Genomic DNA, 21,661 nt, shown 5'->3' with positions numbered 1-21,661 from the left:
TGTTGAAGCGGCTCCAGCTCCCACCCAGCTTCGTGCAAAGAGGGTATCTGGAGGAAACACTGGGGAGTAAAGAATGCCAGGGACGTTGTGCTCATCACATCACCCCCATGATCAAGAAAGTTTGATGCTCTAACCCCCCCTTCCCCCCAATACGTCTTCATGGCGTGGCGAAAAGGACAGGAGAGCACTTTTTTTGTAATAAATATAAATATAGGAAGACTTATATTATGTACCACTAACGTAAGTATAAGACATGTTAGTCTTCACAAAATATTTTATTTATTAATGATCCATTTGTATAATTTGGTTGCAAGAAAATTTTCAGCAGAAAGAAACTGTACAAGTAACTTACAGTTACTTTTGAAGTACATGTAACTGTAACTGAGTTACTTTTTAAAATGAGTAACTGTAACTGTTACTTCTTTTAAGCAAGTAACTTTAACTGTAACTAGTTACCTTCTTAAAAGTAACTTTCCGAACACTGTTAGTATGTGTTTTCATTTCTTAAAAGTACCAAATGTGACAATGATTTCAGTAGCAGTTACAATGTGTTCTCTTTTATCCTTAGATGAACATCATCATAGAAGTGCTTCCAATGAGGGTGAGTACAAACAAATCAATATTATTGTTCCGAGAGATTTCAAATGTCTAAATGCACGGCCATGAAATTAGGCGGGTGGCCGGAGATTGCGCTGTTGCCACGTCGGAGATTTAAGAAAATGAAAGATCTCGTTGTAGAGTTGGTCTTTGTAATCCATGTGATACAAACTGACAGTATTTGCTCGAAAGGTCAGGGATAACAACTATATGCCCCGGAGAGTGGTCGGTCTAACGCTCCAACTAGGCAACGCTAGTTAGTTGATGTTGCCACACAATGCTCTGGAACCAGTGACTTTTGTCCCGTTCTGGCTTTCCTTTTCCCATATAGGCACCAGCGCAATTCTGCCCAGCGGCCTATGTGCATGGCCGTCCGTTTAAGCAAATCGAGCCTATTTTATATTTGATCACTTACATGTCCCAATACATGCACGACGTTCACAACCGACGTCTACAGTATGTTCGTTTTGACTCTGGGCCGAGATAGCGCGTGATATGGCGCAGGTGACGGCATTTTCGTCCCGTAACGTCTCGCTTATTTACACACGTATATTTAGCATGTAGACAATTATATTAATATTGCAGAACGAGTAGTAAACCTGTGTTGTAAGAGCTGTTCAAAGTTGTCAACGCGCTATCTCGGCGCAGAGCCAAAACGAACGCACTATATTTTGGGCGCTGCATTAATTAATTTTTGTTGTTGTAGAATATGAAAGTCAAAATATGCAGGAAAATAATATTTTTAGTAATATTAGCGTCTCTATGGATCACTACATCCGGTGCCAAGTTACATCCGGTGACCTTGACGTCATCCATGGTTGAGACCAGGGATGAATGAGACAGAAGAAATTTGATCCTCTGTTCACTTTGAAGTTACCACCCTCAGAGCTCCGTGCCGATGGGGAAGTGGGAGGGAGGTAAATGACCCTTGACGTTGTTTCTGGGTGTTTACTAACCTAACATATGTGTGTGTGGAGGATATGCACGCGCATTCAACGTGGATGCTTGAAATGCAAGGAAATGATGAAACCTGTTTTAAAGATGGCGGCGAAATTTGCTGTATCTCGAAAGCCTAGTGGTTAAGGTTATTGCTCTGCAACGAAGTGTGTCTATTGATTGATTGAGTTTGTGTTTTAAGTCCACTTTATGCACAATAAGGCTAATCGAGGCTGGACCTACAGTTTGAATTAGGAATTGGAACCAGTATGTCCCTCCATCGGGAATCGAACCCGGGAACCATTGAATACAAGGGAACGACGCTACCACTGCGCCATCGGGGAGGCCTTTGTGAAGGGTGTCGAGTGTTCGATTCCTGGTAGAGTTAATATGGTATTGTAAGTTGATTGATGGATTGGTTTGTTGTTCTAAGTTAACTTTATGCACAGCAAGGCTAATCCGGACTGGACCTACAGTTTAAAGTGGGGATCCCAACCACTATATGCGTCCACCGGGTATCGAAACTGGGACCCTTTGATTACAACGCGGCGACGTCAATATCGAAATGTAATCGATTAGCCTATGCGTACATAAACCCAACAAGATGGCGGTGTTCGAAAATCGAGTTGGGTTAGTGGTAAAAGTTGTCGCCTTGTAATGAAGAAGGGTTGGGTACGATTCAGTACGTAGTAAAATGGAGTCAATTGTTTTTGTCCCCCATTATAAATCCCTATTAGCCCATCTGTGCATAAATAGTCTTTGAATAAAAACCATTTGGCGGCCGCGTTTTGTGTGCGGCGGTGCAGAGCGGGTTCGGACGGCGACGCGGCGCGGATGTTGTTTTTATATTCAGCGTTATAGATAATAGTTTAAATATCAAATGATTAAAGCTGATGTTTTAACCAAGTGGTTCCGGGTTCGATCCCAATGTTGGCAAAATTGGATATTTGATTCTAATTGTTTAAAAGTCCCTGTTAGGTATTGCGCACAAGGAGGAATTAACTAAAGTGGAAATATGGTGTAAATGGTAATGCTGAAATCAAGAGATCCCGGGATCGATTCCCAATGTTGGCAAATTGCCTAATAATGATTTTCTTTTTAAATAAAAAAGAAGTGCGTTATTGGTCCCAATTAGCATTTTTACACGAACAGATATTAAAAGCTAAACAAGATGAATGACATTGTTGTGTATTCAAGAGGTTCCAGGTTCGAGTCCATGTTGGCAAATTTCAGAATAACATTAATTTTTTAATGAAGTGAGTTAATATATCCATTGAACCTTGATACACAAATAGAAATGGCTGATTTTGGGGTTTTGTAACTTGATGGTGCGATTCGCGCTGGTGCTATTGTTGGTGTTTGTTTTTAAAGAAGTCTCGATTAACCGTACTGCATAACGTTGTTTCACTGGATATCGAACCTGGAACCTGTTTGATTACAATGCAAAGACTTTATCACTAATGTATAAAGATAAAGCAGATTCTTTGTTTCGCTGTGTAGGCCTACTACCGATTAGCTTTAATGAATAAAAAGTAGGTAAGATATGCAACATGGCCGACACTATCGCTTTGTGATCCAAGGGGGGTCGTAGGTTGGACTTCTCCAATGGAGGCAACATTTTATGTTTCAATTCCATGTAAAATTATAAAGTTATGTTTCGACTAACCTCAATGCATAAATGGAAATTAAACAAAAAACACATGAAAGATGGCGACAGATGTGTTAAAAGATAAATGGAATTAGTTTCTAAGAGTCTTTTTTATAGTGACATGGGAAAATAGAGAATCACTGCTAGAAATAGAATGAAAATAAAGATACTTGCCCTTGCATGTCCATATTTTACCCCTGTTTTTACAATATTTACAAATTCAATGGAACCACACACACACTCACACACATGTTTATATTGTGTCACCACTTTATCAGCATATTATTTAGAATTTTTTTTTTATGTTTGTTCACTCATCCACAGAAGCAATTGTGTCACTGTCATAGCTACTGTCTGCTGCAACCACTGAATTAAAATGTTTCACTATTTTTTCCACAAGCATGTTCTCGCAAAAACAAAATATATTACTTTGGAAAGTCTTTTCCCGTCGAAGTTTTGTATAGACAAAGGCTCAGGTTTTGTACATCCATGTAGGTGGGAAAGTACAAACTTCTCCTTATTACATGCATAGACAGGGGAAATATCCGTGCATCCGAAACACTGTTCTCGAAGTTCGAGAATGCAACATTCCACACGCTTTCCAAAATATGATTTCATATACGGCGACACTGTTTCACACATTACCTCCGCATGCTCGATGCACATGAATATGTTCATAAAGTTTCGCCACGAACTTTCTGCGATGAACACTATCTCCAAGAAACCGTAAGCTGGATTTTTTCTTATAATGATCTGACGGCGGTTGTACAGTGTGGTTATCAGCAATTCATGTTGCTCACTTAGTGGGTAGGAAACACAAGGCTGCTTACCTGGAATAGATTTGTAATTGTCGATTACGGGAAACAAATCCTGAAGAGCGTGCCACTCCTGCAAGTTCAGTTCAACACCGGCCGCTCCGCTTCTTTGTAGCCTTACAGCAGGTTGGAAATCCAGATGAGAGGACAGTCCGACGTGATCCAATAACATCGCCGGTCGTATAAGACTGGTTACTGGTTTTTGTTCTTCAGGCACTTACTGAGCGCTCTCTTTCTGAAGAACACCCTTGATATTAGTGTAAGGTTGAAATCTCTTTTCAGCGGCATCGAAATAGAGGATTCCATGACTAAGAACTGCGAAATACTGTATGTTGCAGCAGCATGCACATATAGATTTGAAGAAATATGCACGGTCGTGATTTTGAGACGCATGCGCGTTTAGCAAACCAAACATGTGCTGGACAAATATGCGGAGGGTGCGGTGCTTTACAAAGTGTAATGGTTAGAGAAAAGTCAGCAGAATATCATAAACATAAGACACTCCCCCCCCCCGCGCTCCCTTTTCTTTTGTGTCCAGCATGTGTATGGTTTTCTACGCGCGCATGCTTCTGAACAACACAACCACGCATTTCTTCAAATCTACATCTGCATGCTGCGATGGAATTCTCTGGTATCGATATCCATTATTGTAGAATACCAATTTTTGTAGAATCATAATAATAGGTACCAGTATATATTTCGCTAATATCAAAGCTACAGAATAACATCGTTGCTTTTGTACCATCAAATAAGTCGCTGAACATTCCTGAAAGCGCAACCAGCTTCAGATGGAACGTTGTTCATTGTGTGATACATGCAACACCCACCCTGGTACACTTTAAGTTTCTGCACCTTTGGACATTTTATACTTTGAAGATCAATCACATTCTGAGTATTAAAAATATGTTCAAACATTTTACTTTTCTCCAATTCTTTACAATAAAACTTTGTGTCAATACAGTTTAAATTTCTAATAAAGCTGTACACCTGATGAAAACTAGTCCCAAATAGAGAAGTAAGTGAAAGTCCATGATGATTTATTATCAGCCACTTGGTTTGTTTGTTTGCAGTAAAGGAACACGGAGTCTTCACAATAGCGTGGTACACGACTGTCAAATCTAAATAACGTACACAGATTTCACGTAAAACGAAGTCATTGTTCTCAGTCTTAAAATCTTTTATGTCAATTACATATTTCATTGTATCACAATATTGCACTAACACTGTATCTCACAAATGTGTATCTTAGTTTATTGTCTAGGCCACGAGTTTTAATAAAAGCATTTCACAAACTCGCATGAAAAACGACTGTCCTGAAAATTGTCTACATGTGAAGAATTTTGTTTATGCGAATGTAGGACACAAACTCCAACAACAAGTTTTTATCTTCAGTTAAATTTTTTAGCGGTCAGTAAAATTTACATGCAGCACCCTGGTCATACCTTGTAATTTCTGGATGACTCTTCAAAAAATGATTGAAGATGCTATGTGTATTTTCGGGTTGCAGAAGATAATTCAACAAATTGCTAATGTTTCTCTGCTGGCAACGTTCGCAGTCTTCGAAATATACTGGAGAACCACAGTACCATTCATGTTGCATCAAACATGCATGGGCCAGTTGATTGGGCTGGCATTCATAACATCCACTGCAGAAAATTGCATGTTCTGGTGCGTAAGATTTGACACTCGCAGCAACACTTTTTTTTTTCTAATTGTGTTAAGGAACAAGCACTACACTTAGAATTCGATGAAGCAACTTCCCTGTTATCAACAACGTTTCCGCATTCTGACACTTTCTTACTAGCCATTGCCACACAAAAAATTTGTTGCGTGCACACGAGATTGTATTCCGCTAGGAAGTGGGTGGATCTTACTTAGATTGCTCATGCGCTTACAACAAATGTTCATGTGTACGGACGATGTGAAAGCAAATTATCTGAAACGAGCAGTAGTACAATTACATCTTATGTTCCCTATATGTTTCGTAATTGCATCTAGATATTTTCTTCAAAGGTTGACCAGTTTTTATTAACGATTTGTTGTAGGTATAACACTGCAAAGGATATTCATTATTGAAAATTATGAACTTTCTACCGATATTTGTCACGACAGGTTCAAGGATCTGTGACAAAAGGTAATTATAAAATGATAAAAGTGATTTTGTGCCTTCCTTCCATAACGATAAAATTACTGTTTTAGAAAGCGAACATGCCACACAAGCACTGCATGGTTTAAAAAGAAATTCGGAGCAAATTGTATTCCGGAATCTGTAAATGATATATGCTGCTGTGCCTAGAAAATAAAAGTAATTCATGTAAAACACCGACGTTGTGTATGTAAGTATTGGCGTTTCCATTTGACGGGGACCAATAGCAATTGACTCCATTTGACTGCGTACTGAATCGAACCCTGGACCTCCTTGTTACCAGGCAACAACTTTAACCACAAACCCAACTCGATTTTCGATCAGCGCCATCTTGTTGGGGTTTATGTACACAGAGACTAATCGAAACAATTTATTATTAACTCTACCAGGAATCGAACCCTCGACAGCTTCGGCACCATCTTAAAATCAGGTTCCTTCAAAACTTTGCATCTTACACATTGAATGCGCGCGCATATCCTCCGCCATATTGTTTTTATACAAATACTCTTTATACACAGTTGGGCTAATCAGGACTATTTGTATATCAAGGTAAATCGGGAATAGTAACTTACTTTTTTAAATAAATCAGTTATTCTGCAATTTGTCAGCATTGGGATTCGAACCCGGAACCTCCTAAATACAAAACAACAATGTCAGCCATCTTGTTTTGCTTTTTGAATATCTGTTCGTGCATAAATACTATACAACACACTTCTTTTTTTCATTTAAAGAGAAAATCATTATTTGGCAATTTGACAACATCGGGAATCGAACCCGGGACCTCTTGGTTAGAGCATTAACTTTTACACCCTATTTCCACTTTAGTTCATTTCCTCATTGTGCACAAAAACTAATCGGGACTTTTAAACGAATGGAATTGAATACCCAATTTTGCCAACATTGGGATCGAACCCGGAACCACTTGGTTAAAATATCAGCTTTAATCATTTGATATTTAAACTCTTATCTATATCGCGGAAAGAAAAAACAACATCCGCGCCGCGTCGCCGTCCGCGCCCGCGCTGCGCCTCCACACACAAAACGCGGCCGCCAAATGGTTTTTATTCAAAGACTATTTATGCACAGATGGGCTAATAGGGATTTATAATGGGGAACAAAAACAAATGACTCCATTTGACTACGTACTGAATCGTACCCAACCCTTCTTCATTACAAGGCGACAACTTTTACCACTAACCCAACTCGATTTTCGAACACCGCCATCTTGTTGGGTTTATGTAGGCATAGGCTAATCGATTACATTTCGATATTGACGTCGTCGCGTTGTAATTAAAGGGTCCCAGGTTCGATACCCGGTGGACGCACATAGTGGTTGGGATCCCCACTTTAAACTGTAGGTCCAGTCCCGATTAGCCTTGCTGTGCATAAAGTGGACTTAGAACAACAAACCAATCCATCAGTCAACTTACAATACCATATTTACTCTACCAGGAATCGAATACTCGACATCCTTTACAAAGGCCTCTCCGATGGCACAGTGCTAGCATCGTTGCCTTATTCAGTCTGTCCCGGGTTCGATTCCCGATGGAGGCGCACAGTGGTTCCAATCCTCACTTTAAATTGTAGGTTCAGCCCCGTTTAGCCTTACTGTGCATAAAGTGGACTTAAAACACAAATTCAATCAATCAGTAGACACACTTCATTACAGAGCAATAACCTTAACCACTAGGCTTTCGGGGTACAGCAAACTTCGCCGCCATCTTTAAAACAGGTTTCGTCATCTTCTTACATTTCACGCATTCACGCTGAATGCGCGCGCATATCTTCCACACACACATATGTTAGGTTAGTAAACACCCAGAAACAACGTCAGGGGCCATTTACCTCCCTCCCACTTCCATATTGGCACGGGGCTCTGACGCTGATGTCTTCAAGGTCAACAGAGGATCAAATTTCTGCTGCATCATTGAACCCTGCTCTCAACCACGAATGACGTCAAGACCACCGGATGTAGTGATCCATAGAGCCGCTATTATTACTCTTTTAATTAGAAAATGTCATCATAATTATGTCGGCATCACTATTTTTGCATGTAGAGTAATTTAATTGCATAAAGTTTGAAAATGTCTATATTATAGTGTGAAATCACCTGGATCATGTGTTAGACTAACAGTGAAGTATAGAATGCATGCAAGAAACAGTAAATAATGTACAATATTATTTCTCATTTCAGACGCAGGGCTAACAGGTTTAGCAATCACGAAACCGATTATTTTATATATTAAATCACTGTCACCTAAAATGAATAATGTAAATATACCATTCTACGTTTCCGGCGGATATAGAATATTAGAAAAATTGTTCATCAAAACGTTCATTCTCTTTGTATTGAAATTTTGAAAGAAAGTTTCAAAGTAGGAAAAAGACAACGTCTTCTCCTGTATTAATACTTCAATTGTTACTCTAGTGACACCTATTAATTTCTTTAAAGGGGGGGGGGGGTAATTTCAAACAGAAACATGAATAGAAATGTCAAGTAAATCAATGCATGTTCCCCTATTTAGTTCAGGATACTTCTAACATTAGTTCCTATTTAGCACAAGTACGTACCAATGTGACATTGATTTGTGTGGCAGTTAAAATATGTTTTCTTTCTCCCTTCAATGCACATCATGGAAGTGCGAGTAAGTACAAACAAATCAATATTTTTGTTCTGAGACACTTCAAAGGTTAGGTAAATCGGGTTTATTTTTTATCTTTCTCTCACGGTTGCAATACTGGCACGATGTTCACATTCTAACTCTATGATGAATTGAATACATTTTGTTGTTTTTGGTTAGTATACTCGGAAAACTAAACACACAAAACATACATTGATCAATGCACTAAAGTGCAATCTCTGGCCTTTAACAAGAATCCCGTGAGGAGCACAAAACGTGGTATCCAATACACAAGGAAACGCTCTCCATCTTATTTGCTCAGATTCTTCAGGAGAATTCATCACTCTTTCTGTAGGAGGCTAAAGAACATCATATGATGCAAATGAGTCTTTGCTTTCAATGTCGATCAATGTGTCAATTTATGGGTTTTTAAATCACCTTCCTGGATATTTCTAGATGTTTCACTTAAACATTTGTTCTGAGCTACATACTTTAGGATCATTTGTATTTTAAGTTCTTCCTTTTAATTTTATATCTGTAAAGTGAGAATATATGAAAATTAATACATTTATTTCCAAAATGTCGCGAGAATGATTGCCATATCACTATATTGCGATGTAAAATAAGTTAATTGCATTAAGTTTTTAAAATATCTGTAGTATAGTCAATGCTTTCCTTGTGTTCATCGTAAGAATTACTCAAACCATTATGGTATATTAATAAATAATCACCTATGAAAAGGTGCCGATACGGCATACCGTTACTTACCGCCAGAAAATATGCACATTTTCCATAATGTACAAGTAATTTTGCGATAGTTCTCATAACACTTAACACTTAACTACATCATTCTATCAGTCCTTTTTTAAATCTTCGCAATTATCTTGAACAATGTTGTACTTCAGTGTATACAGGGTGACTGGTAATTAGATGTATTCTCTAAAAGGGGTTAAAATAGAGACAATTTGCAATAAATTTGACCATTTGATACCCCGTCCGAAAATCAGTAGTTCTCAAGATAATCGAATTTCTATTGTTTTTTTAAAAAATGACAATTTTCCAAATAAAAAGATGACTGCTCATTGTATGGAACTTATTCCAGCGTTTTCTGAAAGAAGAAATTCTATTATCTCGAAAACTACTAATTTTCGGACGGGGTATCATATGGTCAAATTTATTGCAAATTGTCTCTAGTTTAACCCCTTTCAGGGAATACATCTAATTACCAGTCACCCTATATATGCCAGACTACTAGCAATAAAAATTGAAACATACATTTCAGAAGGAACCAATAAGTAGCTTTTAATAACTTAAAATTATTTCTATCTTTTTAAGATGCGCTTAAACACCATTCTGAATGTCATGGAGGTAAGTTTTTCCCAATTACGAGACAAAATGAACACTAATGTAAGTCTCCCTAAGTTCGCCACCTTAAGCAAATTTGTTTTAAAAATCACGAAGAAATATTTTTTTTCAAAATATAAAAAATACTGTTGCAATGATAATGTTCAATAGAACAACATATAAATTTGTGAGAAGAAAAACGGTCCCCTTTCTTGAACAATGACCAAGAGAAGGAGGGGTTGCAACTGGCGAAGTTAGGACGCAAGTGTTCCCTAACTTCGCCATTTGTGTACAAGCGGTAAACTCAATTAATATTTTAATAACAGTAGAGAGTGGATGCAATTTATTTTCATACTAAACAAAGGCAATATTGATTATACAATATTCATGTATAAAATCAGTACAGATTGTAACAAGCACAATTTTAGTCCAAGACAATTTCGCTTCACACTGAGAATGAAGTATCAATTTGAGCACTCTTGACAAACGAAAACACATTTATCATTTTTCGTTAATCCCACACATTCTCCGTGATGACATAAACTGCAGCATCTCATATCTAGGACACGATCTTCTTTGCAAAGGAAACAATACGAGCTGTCTATAGATTTGCCTGCTCCAGGAATCTTTCCCACACAGCACACAAATGTCCAAAATATATCCACTGGATATCCAATAGATATCCGTGAATGTCCAAAATATATCCACTGGATATCCAATAGATATCCAGGAATGTCCAATTGACATCCACTGGATGTGTGCTGGATATCCATATGTCCGCATACGTGATATCCAAAAGATATAAAGAAAGGATATGTTTTGGACATTTTCGGATAACTTTTGGATATGTTTTCGACATCAAGTGGGACGTAATCTGGACATTATGCTTTGATTTAAACTTTTTTGTACGTACTTTGGATATTCTATGAACCTCATCTGGATATTATTTCGATATGAAAGGACGCATGCAACAGTCAACCACCAATGTTTGTTGTTAATTTTCTTGCTCACTCTTAACCCATATGCGGTCTATAAAACCCATACTACACAAAACACATAGTACATAATGGTTGTATATAATGCTATTTAGTAAGTATAGGAACAATATGAGCATCGGAAAGTGTGATCGAACTGCTTCACAGACCCACACCCTCCTCACACCCGAATTGACATAATTTATTGTAAGTTACAAAATATCAGAATGTTTGTTAGTTTTATTGTTAATAACGGAAATAAAGTCCAGTTAGTTAGTATTACAACAGAATAACCAAAGAAAAACGCGTTAGATCGAAAATTTGAGGTTACAATAAAGGCACCAGGTTATGCTTTATCTATTAATCCAAAGAATTACTGGTTTCCACAGTTTTCAAATTCCAAAAATTAAGTTTTATGAGACTGGTTTATGACTAAAATTTCTCTCTATAAAACTTTTTCTTGAGGTACCTAAAATTTAATAACAAAATATAATAATGATGCATTTCAGTATATACTGCACGAAACGTAAAATAATTCAACAAAATTAGTTGTGCTCCATATTCATACTTCTGATAGATAGAGTAGAAAAGTTTCCTCAAGCATATAAGGACAACAATAACAATAATAATAATACGTTTGGAATTAATTATTTTATGAAATTTTTAAAAAAATATTATTATTATCATTATTTCTAGTATTGGATAATACAATCTTGTTGTCTTCAGTAAAGAATGGCAGCCAATCCTTTTTTCTCGATTTATAAAATGAAATTTTTGTTCCAGGCTGAAGTACTTTCTCTTCTTTTAGTCTGGAGTCAAGCAATTCTGAAGACTCATTGCAAAGATTTAAGTGCTTGATCAGAACACTCAATTCATTCCGGGCAAAACGTTTACTGTGTGAACTTGTTTGGAAATCACTGTCACTGCTCCCACTTTGCTTACCTTGTGGGATATCAGACATGCAAGACGCATCCTCTGAGAGCTGTGGTAGTTCACGAGATGGTGGATCGGGTACGAATCAGAGTGCGGAACAGGTCTCCTGGTTGACGGCAGATCATGGTAAAACCACTTATCACGATTCTTTCGATCGATCCATATGATATGAACAGAACAAAAATAACAGTTATCGAAGTGGTTTTTCGGTTCCCTCAAAACCATCGGTGTTCCTAATTTCAGTCAGCTTCTATTTCCATTTGTCCACTGGCGCAAGAGAAGATAAAAATTTTACACATTCATATCTATCATATCATATCCATATCTAAGAAACTACAGCTGATGTAGTATATCCAATGCAATTTCTGAATCAGCATCCCCCAAAACCCAAAGAACAGGTCTAAAACCAAGGCACAAAAAAGATTTTTTTTTGTTGGGCAGTGTAATTTTAGGAAATTCAGTACTCGAAGGCTAAAAGATGCGTGTCAATAAAAAACTCTTATGATTATTTTTCGGCATTGATAATCGTTAATATTATCCACAAGGTATTTGCGTTTTTCCCATGTTACTTTCGAATATAATATGCTTACCTCATTTGTTCTGAACATACTTCTAACTAGTAATTAGTAATTGTTGTTATTTCGTAGAAGTACCAAAAGTGAGAATAACTTGAGTAGGAGCTAAAATAAAATATGTTTTTTTCCCTTTAGATCCGCATCATAGAAGTGCTTCCAATGCGCGTAAGTACAAAGGAATTAATACTACAGTCCCTACCAAAAGTTTAAGACCAGCTTGTCATGTGTTTTTCAGACAAACAGAAAAAGTACATTTGCGAGTGCTCTTCATAAAATAAACACTTTAATACAAAATTGGAATTATTATGTAATGTTATTGAAAGGCACATCAAGATCAAGAAAGTGTAAGGATATATCAATGCACTTATAACTAATAGATGTATCTAAAAGTACAATTTGTAAAAGCATTAAATCTGAACTTTGAAAATGTATATACTTGGAAACAAACATTTCTCCTGAAATGTGATGAATGAAGTGTGAAAGTTTAATAGTCAATAGGTCCACCTTTAAGTTTCAAGCACATTTGCACACGTTTTCTCATGCTGCGGACAAATTTCTGGCATTCTCGGGGCGTAATCTCATTCCATACTTTGGAAATCTGTTCAGGAAGTTCCTGGACGTTCCTTGGCTGGCGTCTGGCTACACGAAAACCAATAGTATTCCATAGCTTTCCATAGTATTCAGGTCCGGACTTCGTGCTGGCCAAGGCAACAATGGGATTTCCCTAGCTTGAATCCAAACCATTGTTGCTGCTGACGTGTGGCAAGTCTCGCGATAATCCGGTCCTCACGAACAGACATTACCCCGGGGCGGCCGCAGCTTGGTTTATCAACCACTGTACCTTGCTGCTTAAATTTGTTTATTGTGTTCGCCACGCAGGTGTTACTCACATTCAATGCGACTGCAATTTCTCTATGAGACCTATTCATTTGTACATACCAATTATTTGCCATTTCACGGCCACGGGCACAGATTTTTTACTTATTATCACGAAGCTTGCGATTCAAACAGAGGCCTGCACAAGACCTGGAGCAGACCCGTTCGCGAGACATCGCTCCTGAAATGCCATGCAACCTGCGCAACACCCTCGCTTGAGCACCTTGCCTGACCATCTGTCCAGATCGTTCTTCGCAGGTATTGAAAACCCGCCGGGTACCCGCAGTCGTAAGATACCTAGTAGGTCTCAGTCAATCAACTGCACGCCCCTCCCTCTGCATGACGTAGTTGCTTCGAGTAGAAACTGCACCGGGCCCACACCGTTCTGCAGTGTTGCCAACTGCAATAGATTTTCACTACTTAAAAAAGGGAACTCAAAGCTTCGTAAGCCATATCACCAATGAAATGAGATTTACGAGTGTTGCTACCCCCACCCCCACACACACACATTGAAATAGATTTTCCGTGGCACAGGATCCATAAGTATATGTCGTAGACAACCAATATACGTTACGTATATACCAATATAGTACGTATATAGTGATATAGGGCAGGACTGAAACATGTCACGTTCGACGCTGAGGTCGCGAGTCGAACAACACACACTGTTCTACTGCGAACACCAGGGCCGTAGCCAGCCAGGGGCATTACCGTTACCCTCGTTTGGGGGGGGGGGGGTGGCAAGTACTTGGATAAACGTGCCAACAACAACAATCACAATATTAGTAATAAAGTAGCATGAAAGGCATTATTATCCTCATAAATCATGCAAAAAGGGGGTAGAAGTCGGTTCTCACGCATTTGTGTTGAAACAGAGGATTAGAAATATTTCTTTTCAACACGTCAATTTCACATTAGCTAATAATGGAAAACAAGCACACAAACTGTTTTTGAAAGAAAGTGCATGGTAAATGCATTCCGAATGTACATACATATGGCATGTAAAAATTCCATCTACAATATTTTATTTTCACATGGAGCGACGTATTACATAATCAATTCATTCAACTCGTAACAAACCAACATTAATAGCAAATAATATCACGGGCCGCCATAGCATTCTCTGTTTTAAAACTTTTCTCACTTAGATTGTTCGGCGCTCAGGACCGACTCCCGCTACACCTTTGCTACGGCATTAAACTTGATGAGACTATATAATATTTTATAATATATTTCTACTTTCATAAAATTTGAAATCAAGGGGTTGCAATTACCCCTCCATTCTCCCTCTGCAGGTGACCTTGGCCGTCTGGAAGGAAAATGCAAATAAAATATGAAAATTAATTCCATCTTGAGTACCATTTAGCCCTGCTACTCTTTAATTCTGCCAGCCTGTTTTTTCTTGTACTTTAATGTTTGACCCCCACCCTGACCCCTCCGCTAGACTTAATTTCCGTCCAAGGTTGTGAGAAATGCACCCTGCCTACTCTGGTTGCGCCACTGCGTGCCTGGTTAAGGCACCATGCAATGGAAAACAATTAGTTTTCAGTGTGAAAATTTTTGTTTGCTCGATCATTCATTTAGATAAATGAAGCTGTAATATTGCGTGCATTTCGTGGCAATAAGATAAAAACCGCTTACGCTGAACTGAAATCGCTAAGTATATAAATTCTCCTTGGAGGAGAGAGCTCCTCCTAGGACTTCGTAGGATTTAGGAGCTACGTAAGTAGGCAACACTGGCTGCAGCCGTCCACGTGGTGATGAAACACCTGGAGCGACACGCTGCCGGAGGGCTGTTTCCTTCCAGCAGGTTTTGCAGGCGCCCGGGTCTTGTTGAATGCCCAGTTACCTTGTAAGCGCAGAGCGTCTTGAAGACCAAGAACCCGGGTAAAGACGCAAGTCGACTCGTTGCCGTTGGCAGACGAGCAGGTATACCTGTCCTCGCGGGCAAGCGGGTAGTGGGTAGGTAAAAGGCAGACTACGCAGGCCTCTAGATTCAAACAGCCTATTTATTATCAAGCGTAATGAAAACAGGTTTTGACTTGCACAATGCTGCTACTTAAGATATATCTTTCTGCGCCATTTGTTGACACACATTTCAACTAATCACTGATAAAATTTGTTCACTCCAGCGTAGTCGCTGAGGAAATATTGTTATCTAAAGACCTCTAAGTTTTCGATGTATTTTTTTATTTTGCAAATTTTATAAGAAAAAATTAAAACACGAGCATTTTTTTTTTTTTTTTTTTTTTTTGCGCTAAAGCTTTCGTTCATGTTCCGCAATACTGGAAAAAATTCAGTACTGTCATAACAACGTGGGTTACGTGTATACACATTCATCTGTACTTCAAAATGATGGATTTTTCAGTTAAGAAATTTGATTTTCCACTTTCGTATCTGAAGAACTACAAGACGTATGCCAATATTTTTCGGTAATATATACCTCACACACTATATTACTTCCATACAATTTCACTCCATATTTGTAATAAAAACTTTCGGTCAGGATTAATTTATATGAAAAAAGTTGGTGATATTAAACTTTTGGTAGAGACTTTACATTTGAAAATTATTGCTCCGAGATACTTAATGTTGTTGGATCTCTCACTGCTATAATACTGACATAAGGTTGACACTTTCTTCTATCTGAACGTAATATTAATTTTTTGTGTTCTTGTGGAATGGAAAACGTAAGATATTACGAAAACGAATACTTTTATTTCTGAAATAACATCAGAATTGGCCGACCTCAAGATAGCCTGACCATACCCATGTAGAATGAGTTGATTGCATTTACTTTGAATTTTATAATGGAATTATTAGAACGTCAGTTCGATTATGTTACACTAAGATCAAAGGTAAAGGTGGTATTATGAGCTCACATTTTTTTAAATTTAATTTTTAAATTTGTGTTCAAATTCTTATGATAACTTTAAGTACAAAATTTCGTAAAACTACTGTTAAAATATAAACCATCTTGATCAACTTTAAGGATATGTAAACAAATTAAATACAAAGCAAGTCATTCTCTAAAAAAAATTGTACTGGTAATATGAGCCTTTAGGAAAAGTAAATAAAATAACTGGTTTAGAAATGTGTATGACACATTAAATCATGCAAACAACAACTTATTCATTACAAATCGATATTTGATTCAAAGTCCACAGCAGAAAAACATTCCGGTTACATGGATATAATCCTGTAACCTGAAACCCATTCACAGCAATGGATCCGGTTTGGCAAGTCAATTAACCTTTCCCAACACTCCGGCAATATATCATAGGACCCAACAGGTCTCTCACTGTGAAGCAACCATTGGTGTATATTTTCACTGCAGTGATGTTTCAAATCGCCAAGAAATGTTTTGTCAAGAAGTTGCAGTTTATTCAATGTGTGTGGGGATAAACTTACAATGGATATGACATTTTCTCGAGCAAGATTCACAATGTCAATGATTTTGGTTTGGGAGTTGTGGTCATCTCGAATAAGGAGCACAGTGTCATTTTTGAGTGTTTCGTTTTCTTAATAAAGTGTTTTAGCCAGTCTGTGAAAATGTTTACTTGTATCCTTTCGTACGGGTGATATCTACCAATTGCCCCCAGTATAGCGCCTTAAATGAGAAGCTGACATATTTTTCCTTGGGAAAATGAACATCGGACGTACAAAAGTTCCCCCTTCACTCATGCAGAAGACTACTGTCACAAGGGAGCTCCGTTCAGTAGAATTGCCTGTTTCCTCTGAACCCAATGACTCGACGAATTTTGTTTTGAACGACTGATATTCCTGTCTCGTCGACATTAAATACAATATCTGCCGGGTAGTTGTGTTTGGTGTTCTCAGCTTCCACGATAACAAAGAAATTGTCGACTGCCTCTTTGTTAAAGCCACTTGCTCTTGAAAACGATGTCGCAGCTGGTTTCAAAAGAGATAAAAAATTCTTGTGACGATTCATGAAGTGGTCGAATCAAGCTCTACGAGCTAAACCCTCTTCTGTGAATGGGTGATTAATTCCATTTATTTCACACAGTTGGTAAGCTACTCTGCAAACATCTTGACTGGTAAGACCATAGAATTTACTTTCCATGATAAGTAAATACTCGACTAACTCTGTTTCCAGCTCTTCATCCATTATAGGTTTTCTCCCTAATTTTGTTAAAGCGGCTTCTTCCGGTGGTTTGTCAACTCGAACAAGTCTTTAAATAGTAGGTCTACGAACAAGAAAAAAAATGTAATCCCATATCTTTGTTTCTTACAGCTATGATCGCCTTAAACATATCTTCAGTATTCCAGTTTTTACTTTTGGTTTCGTTTCTTGGGCCTAGCACTTTTCGTGTCATCTGAAAAGACAAAGTTGAAACTACTACTGTAGTGTATATAATATGAGCCCCTTAAAGTTTGGGGACTCGTATACCAAGCACGTTTGGAGGGACTCATCTTACAACCCTCGCCATTTTGGAATTGGAACACGCATATCGAATCTTTGTTACTTGCAAAATTACATAGTATCTACACAAAACCAATCTCATAAACATGCTTTACCCAATGCAATAATGCACTAGGATGAATTTAAAGGAATTTTTTAGTGTAATTAAAATCAAAACACTTACCTTTCAAAGTTTTTCAGATCGAGAAAAGTAAGAGAACATGTTCACTCACAAACTATCAGCTGCAAATGAACGGAACGCTCTGCTGGCAAAAGGTGTTCAAGTTCAAGCCGTCGCCGCCAGGTTGAGCGCGCTGCATGAAAAGGTATTGAGGGGGCTCATAATACATGAATGGCTCATAATACCACCTTTACCTCTATATATTGCATGGAAGAAACCGTAAATAACATACAATATTATTTTTCTTTTTAGATGCTGGCCTGACAGCTGCAAGTAAGTAGAACACTTATAACATTTTACTGAAAAATAAATTACCTGTACATATAGCATTAAGATTAGAAATTCTCACATGTATTTTCGCAGGCACTGTGAACGCAAAGCTATATACTCAGAATCTTATCCTTACCTTTAGGTATGTTCTGAGGAAATAAATGAACTTCATATATTACAACGACAGTAAACAGATTAATTTAGACTTGTAAAGTCTTTCGGCGGTGTCCGGATCCCCTGTGCAATTTCCATTCTTCGCCGAAGCGTATACTCTTTCGCTCTGCCACAAGATTTCCTCCCCTTCTCTGAAGCTATGCGCAGCCTTGCTCCAGAGATAATTGAGACAGGGTACATATGCAAGGAGAACTTTACTTTTAAACATGCAGCTCTAACTGTAATAGCTTCTTTGTAATAAACATTTCTGATGAAGTTTAGAGCAACACTGAACCATATATTTGAGAAGTAGTTAAAATATGTTCTCTCTCGCCCCCCTCTCTCTCTTTCTATTTCTCTTCTATAGACATAAATCATGAAGAATATTCGGTGAAAGGAAGTACAAACACATCATTCCATTTGTTGAAAGTTATTGCTCCGAGATATACTTGAAATTGTAAATCGAGTCTCTCTTCGTTGGGCCACTCCGAGTTGCAGTACTGATTCCAAGTTGATGTTCTACTCTTATTTTTATATCGAAATATGTATTACCGGGTGTTTCATAAATACTTGAGGAGTTACAAAAATTCATTACAAGTATTGAACTTACGTAAATGAAACCAGTCCAGAACGAACGAGAAACTCGAATAGTTTTCTTTAAACCTACAAATGTTCAATGTGTGCACCAAGGGTGACACGGGACGCATCAACACGATAGTCTACGCATCAACATTATCCTGTCGATAATGTCTATCACTGCGATTATACGCTCCCTTAGGGCTCCGATATCACGCTGCATCGGCGAGACGAATACCCTGTCTTTGATGAAACCCCACAAAAGAAGTCACACGGTGTAAGGTCCGATGAACTTGGGGACCAAAATATTGCACAAAACATTGTTAGTGATGTGGGTGATTTAAGTGTCGCCTAGCGGCAGGGATATAAACTCTCAGCTTCACAAAACATACACGCACAAACTGTTTGCGTTCCTCGATCGTTCTGGACTGGTTTCATTAACATAAGTGCAATAGTTTATTTAAAATATTCATTGATTACATTTTATCCTCCAACCACCATATATTTCCTCGGAGGCCGATCTTTTCTTGTCGAATGTTCATATTTGTCTGTACTATTCATGACTTAAAAAAAGAAGAATAATTTGTACAACCACTTTGTTGACCACGAAGAAAACTAACTATCTTCAAGTTTACACAAATCACCCATTAATGTTCTTGGTACTTTGCTATGCCAAGATTAAAGAGATAGTCTTGTACTTTTCTTTCATCCTGGTGGAGTGTCCGATTGGAATAGAACCATGTTTGTTGCCGTTACTCCAAAGAAAACATTTCAAACTACGTTTCGAACTGTCAATGAAAAGACGCCAATCACTTGAATTTTATTCTGAAACACCAATTTTCTTCAGAAGGTTTCCAGTGTCATTGCATAATACTAAGTTCTTGTCTTCGGTTAAAGAATGGCAGCCAATCCCTTTTTCTCGTTTTATAAAATGAAATTTTTGTTCCAAGCTGAAGTACTTCCTCTTTTTTTAGTTTGGAGTCAAGCAATTCTGAAGACTCATTGCAAAGATCTAAGTGTTTGATCAGATCACTCAATTCATTCTGGGCAAAACGTTTACTGTGTGAACTTGTTTGGAAATCACTGTCACTGCTCCCACTTTGCTTACCTTGTGGGATATCAGACATGCAAGACGCATCCTCTGAGAGCTATGGTAGTTCACGAGATGGTGGATCGGGTACGAATCAGAGTGCGGAACAGGTCTCCTGGTTGACGGCAGATCATGGTAAAACCACTTATCACGGTTATTTCGATTGATCCATATGATTTTAACAGAACAAAAATAACAGTTTTCGAAGTGGTTTTTCGGTTCCCTTCAAACCATCGGTGCTCCTAATTTCAGTCAGCTTCTCTTTCCATTTGTCCACTGGCGCAAGAGCAGATAAAAATTTTACACATTCATATCTATCATATCATATCCATATCTAAGAAACTACAGCTGATGTAGTATATCCAATGCAATTTTTTGAATCGGCATTCCCAATAAACCAAAGAACAGGCCTAAAAATCAAGGCACCAAAAAAAATATATATTGTTTTTGTTGGGCAGTGTAATTTAAGGAAATTCAGTACTCAAAGGCTAAAGATGCGTGTCCATATATAAAAAAAACTATAATGGATTTGTTTCGGCTTTGATAATCGTGATTACTATCCACAATGCTTTGGCGTTTTTTCCATGTTACTTTCGAATATAAAATGTTCACCTCATTTGTCCTGAACCCACTTCTAACTAGTAATTAGTAATTGTTGTTATTTCGTAGAAGTACCAAAAGTGAGAATAACTTGAGTAGCAGCTAAGATAAAATATGTTCTATTTTATTTTTAGATCCGCATCATAGAAGTGCTTCCAATGCGCGTAAGTACAAAGGAATCAATACTACTTTTGAAAATTATTGCTCTGAGATTGGATTGTTGGATCTCTCACTGCTATTATACTGACACGAGGTTGCCACTTTTCTTCTATCTCCTGTAGTATTAATTTTTGTGTTCTTGTGGAATGGAAAACGTAAGATTTTACGAAAACGAATACTTTTATTTCTGAAATAACATCAGAATTGGCCGACCTCAAGATAGCCTGAGCATACCCCATGTAGAATGAGTTGATTGCATTTATTTTGAATTTTATAATGGAATTATTGGAACGTCAGTTCGGTTATGATACACTAAGAGCAAAGGTAACGGTGGTATTATGAGCTCGCATTTTTTTAAAAAATTAATTTGTAAATTTTGTGTTCAAATTCTTATGATAACTATAAGTACATAATTTCGTAAAACTACTGTCAAAATATATACCATCTTGATCAACTTTAAGGATATGTAAACAAATTAAATACAAAGCAAGTCATTTTCTAAAAAAAATTGTACTGGTAATATGAGCCTTTAGGAAAAGTAAATAAAATAACTGGTTTAGAAATATGTATGATACATTAAATCATACAAACAACAACGTATTCGTTACAAAATTTTAAAAAAAGATATTAAGTTAAAAACCATAAAAAAAGTTCATTACATGACCATTGGAAAAGTCATTCAAAATCTATGGAAAGGGTCATTAAACATGAATTGAAAGGGTCATTAAGAAAACATTGCAAAAG

The 21,661-nt window shown here is 37.6% G+C and overlaps 1 protein-coding gene across 42 annotated transcripts in view; it reads left to right on the top strand.

Annotated features, from left to right (window-relative positions):
- The window catches only part of LOC145978816 (uncharacterized), an 87,242-nt gene that overhangs the window by 48,588 nt on the left and 16,993 nt on the right, over positions 1–21,661 (top strand). For 39 of the 42 annotated variants that reach the window (XM_083111672.1, XM_083111653.1, XM_083111647.1 and 36 more), the window contains 5 exons: positions 569–601; positions 10,099–10,131; positions 12,725–12,754; positions 18,322–18,342; positions 20,893–20,922. In XM_083111672.1, the coding sequence (XP_082967798.1) occupies positions 569–601; positions 10,099–10,131; positions 12,725–12,754; positions 18,322–18,342; positions 20,893–20,922 (147 nt within the window). The remainder of the gene's footprint in view (positions 1–568; positions 602–10,098; positions 10,132–12,724; positions 12,755–18,321; positions 18,343–20,892; positions 20,923–21,661) is intronic. The other 3 variants (XM_083111662.1, XM_083111667.1, XM_083111651.1) reach the window with 1 other exon arrangement.

The sequence above is a fragment of the Lepisma saccharinum genome, chromosome 25, assembly GCF_977018435.1.
Source record: "Lepisma saccharinum chromosome 25, izLepSacc3.1, whole genome shotgun sequence".
Classification (NCBI taxonomy): domain Eukaryota; kingdom Metazoa; phylum Arthropoda; class Insecta; order Zygentoma; family Lepismatidae; genus Lepisma; species Lepisma saccharinum.
The sequence above is the reverse complement of the archived record's forward strand: the minus strand, read 5'-3'. Positions and strand labels throughout refer to the sequence as shown.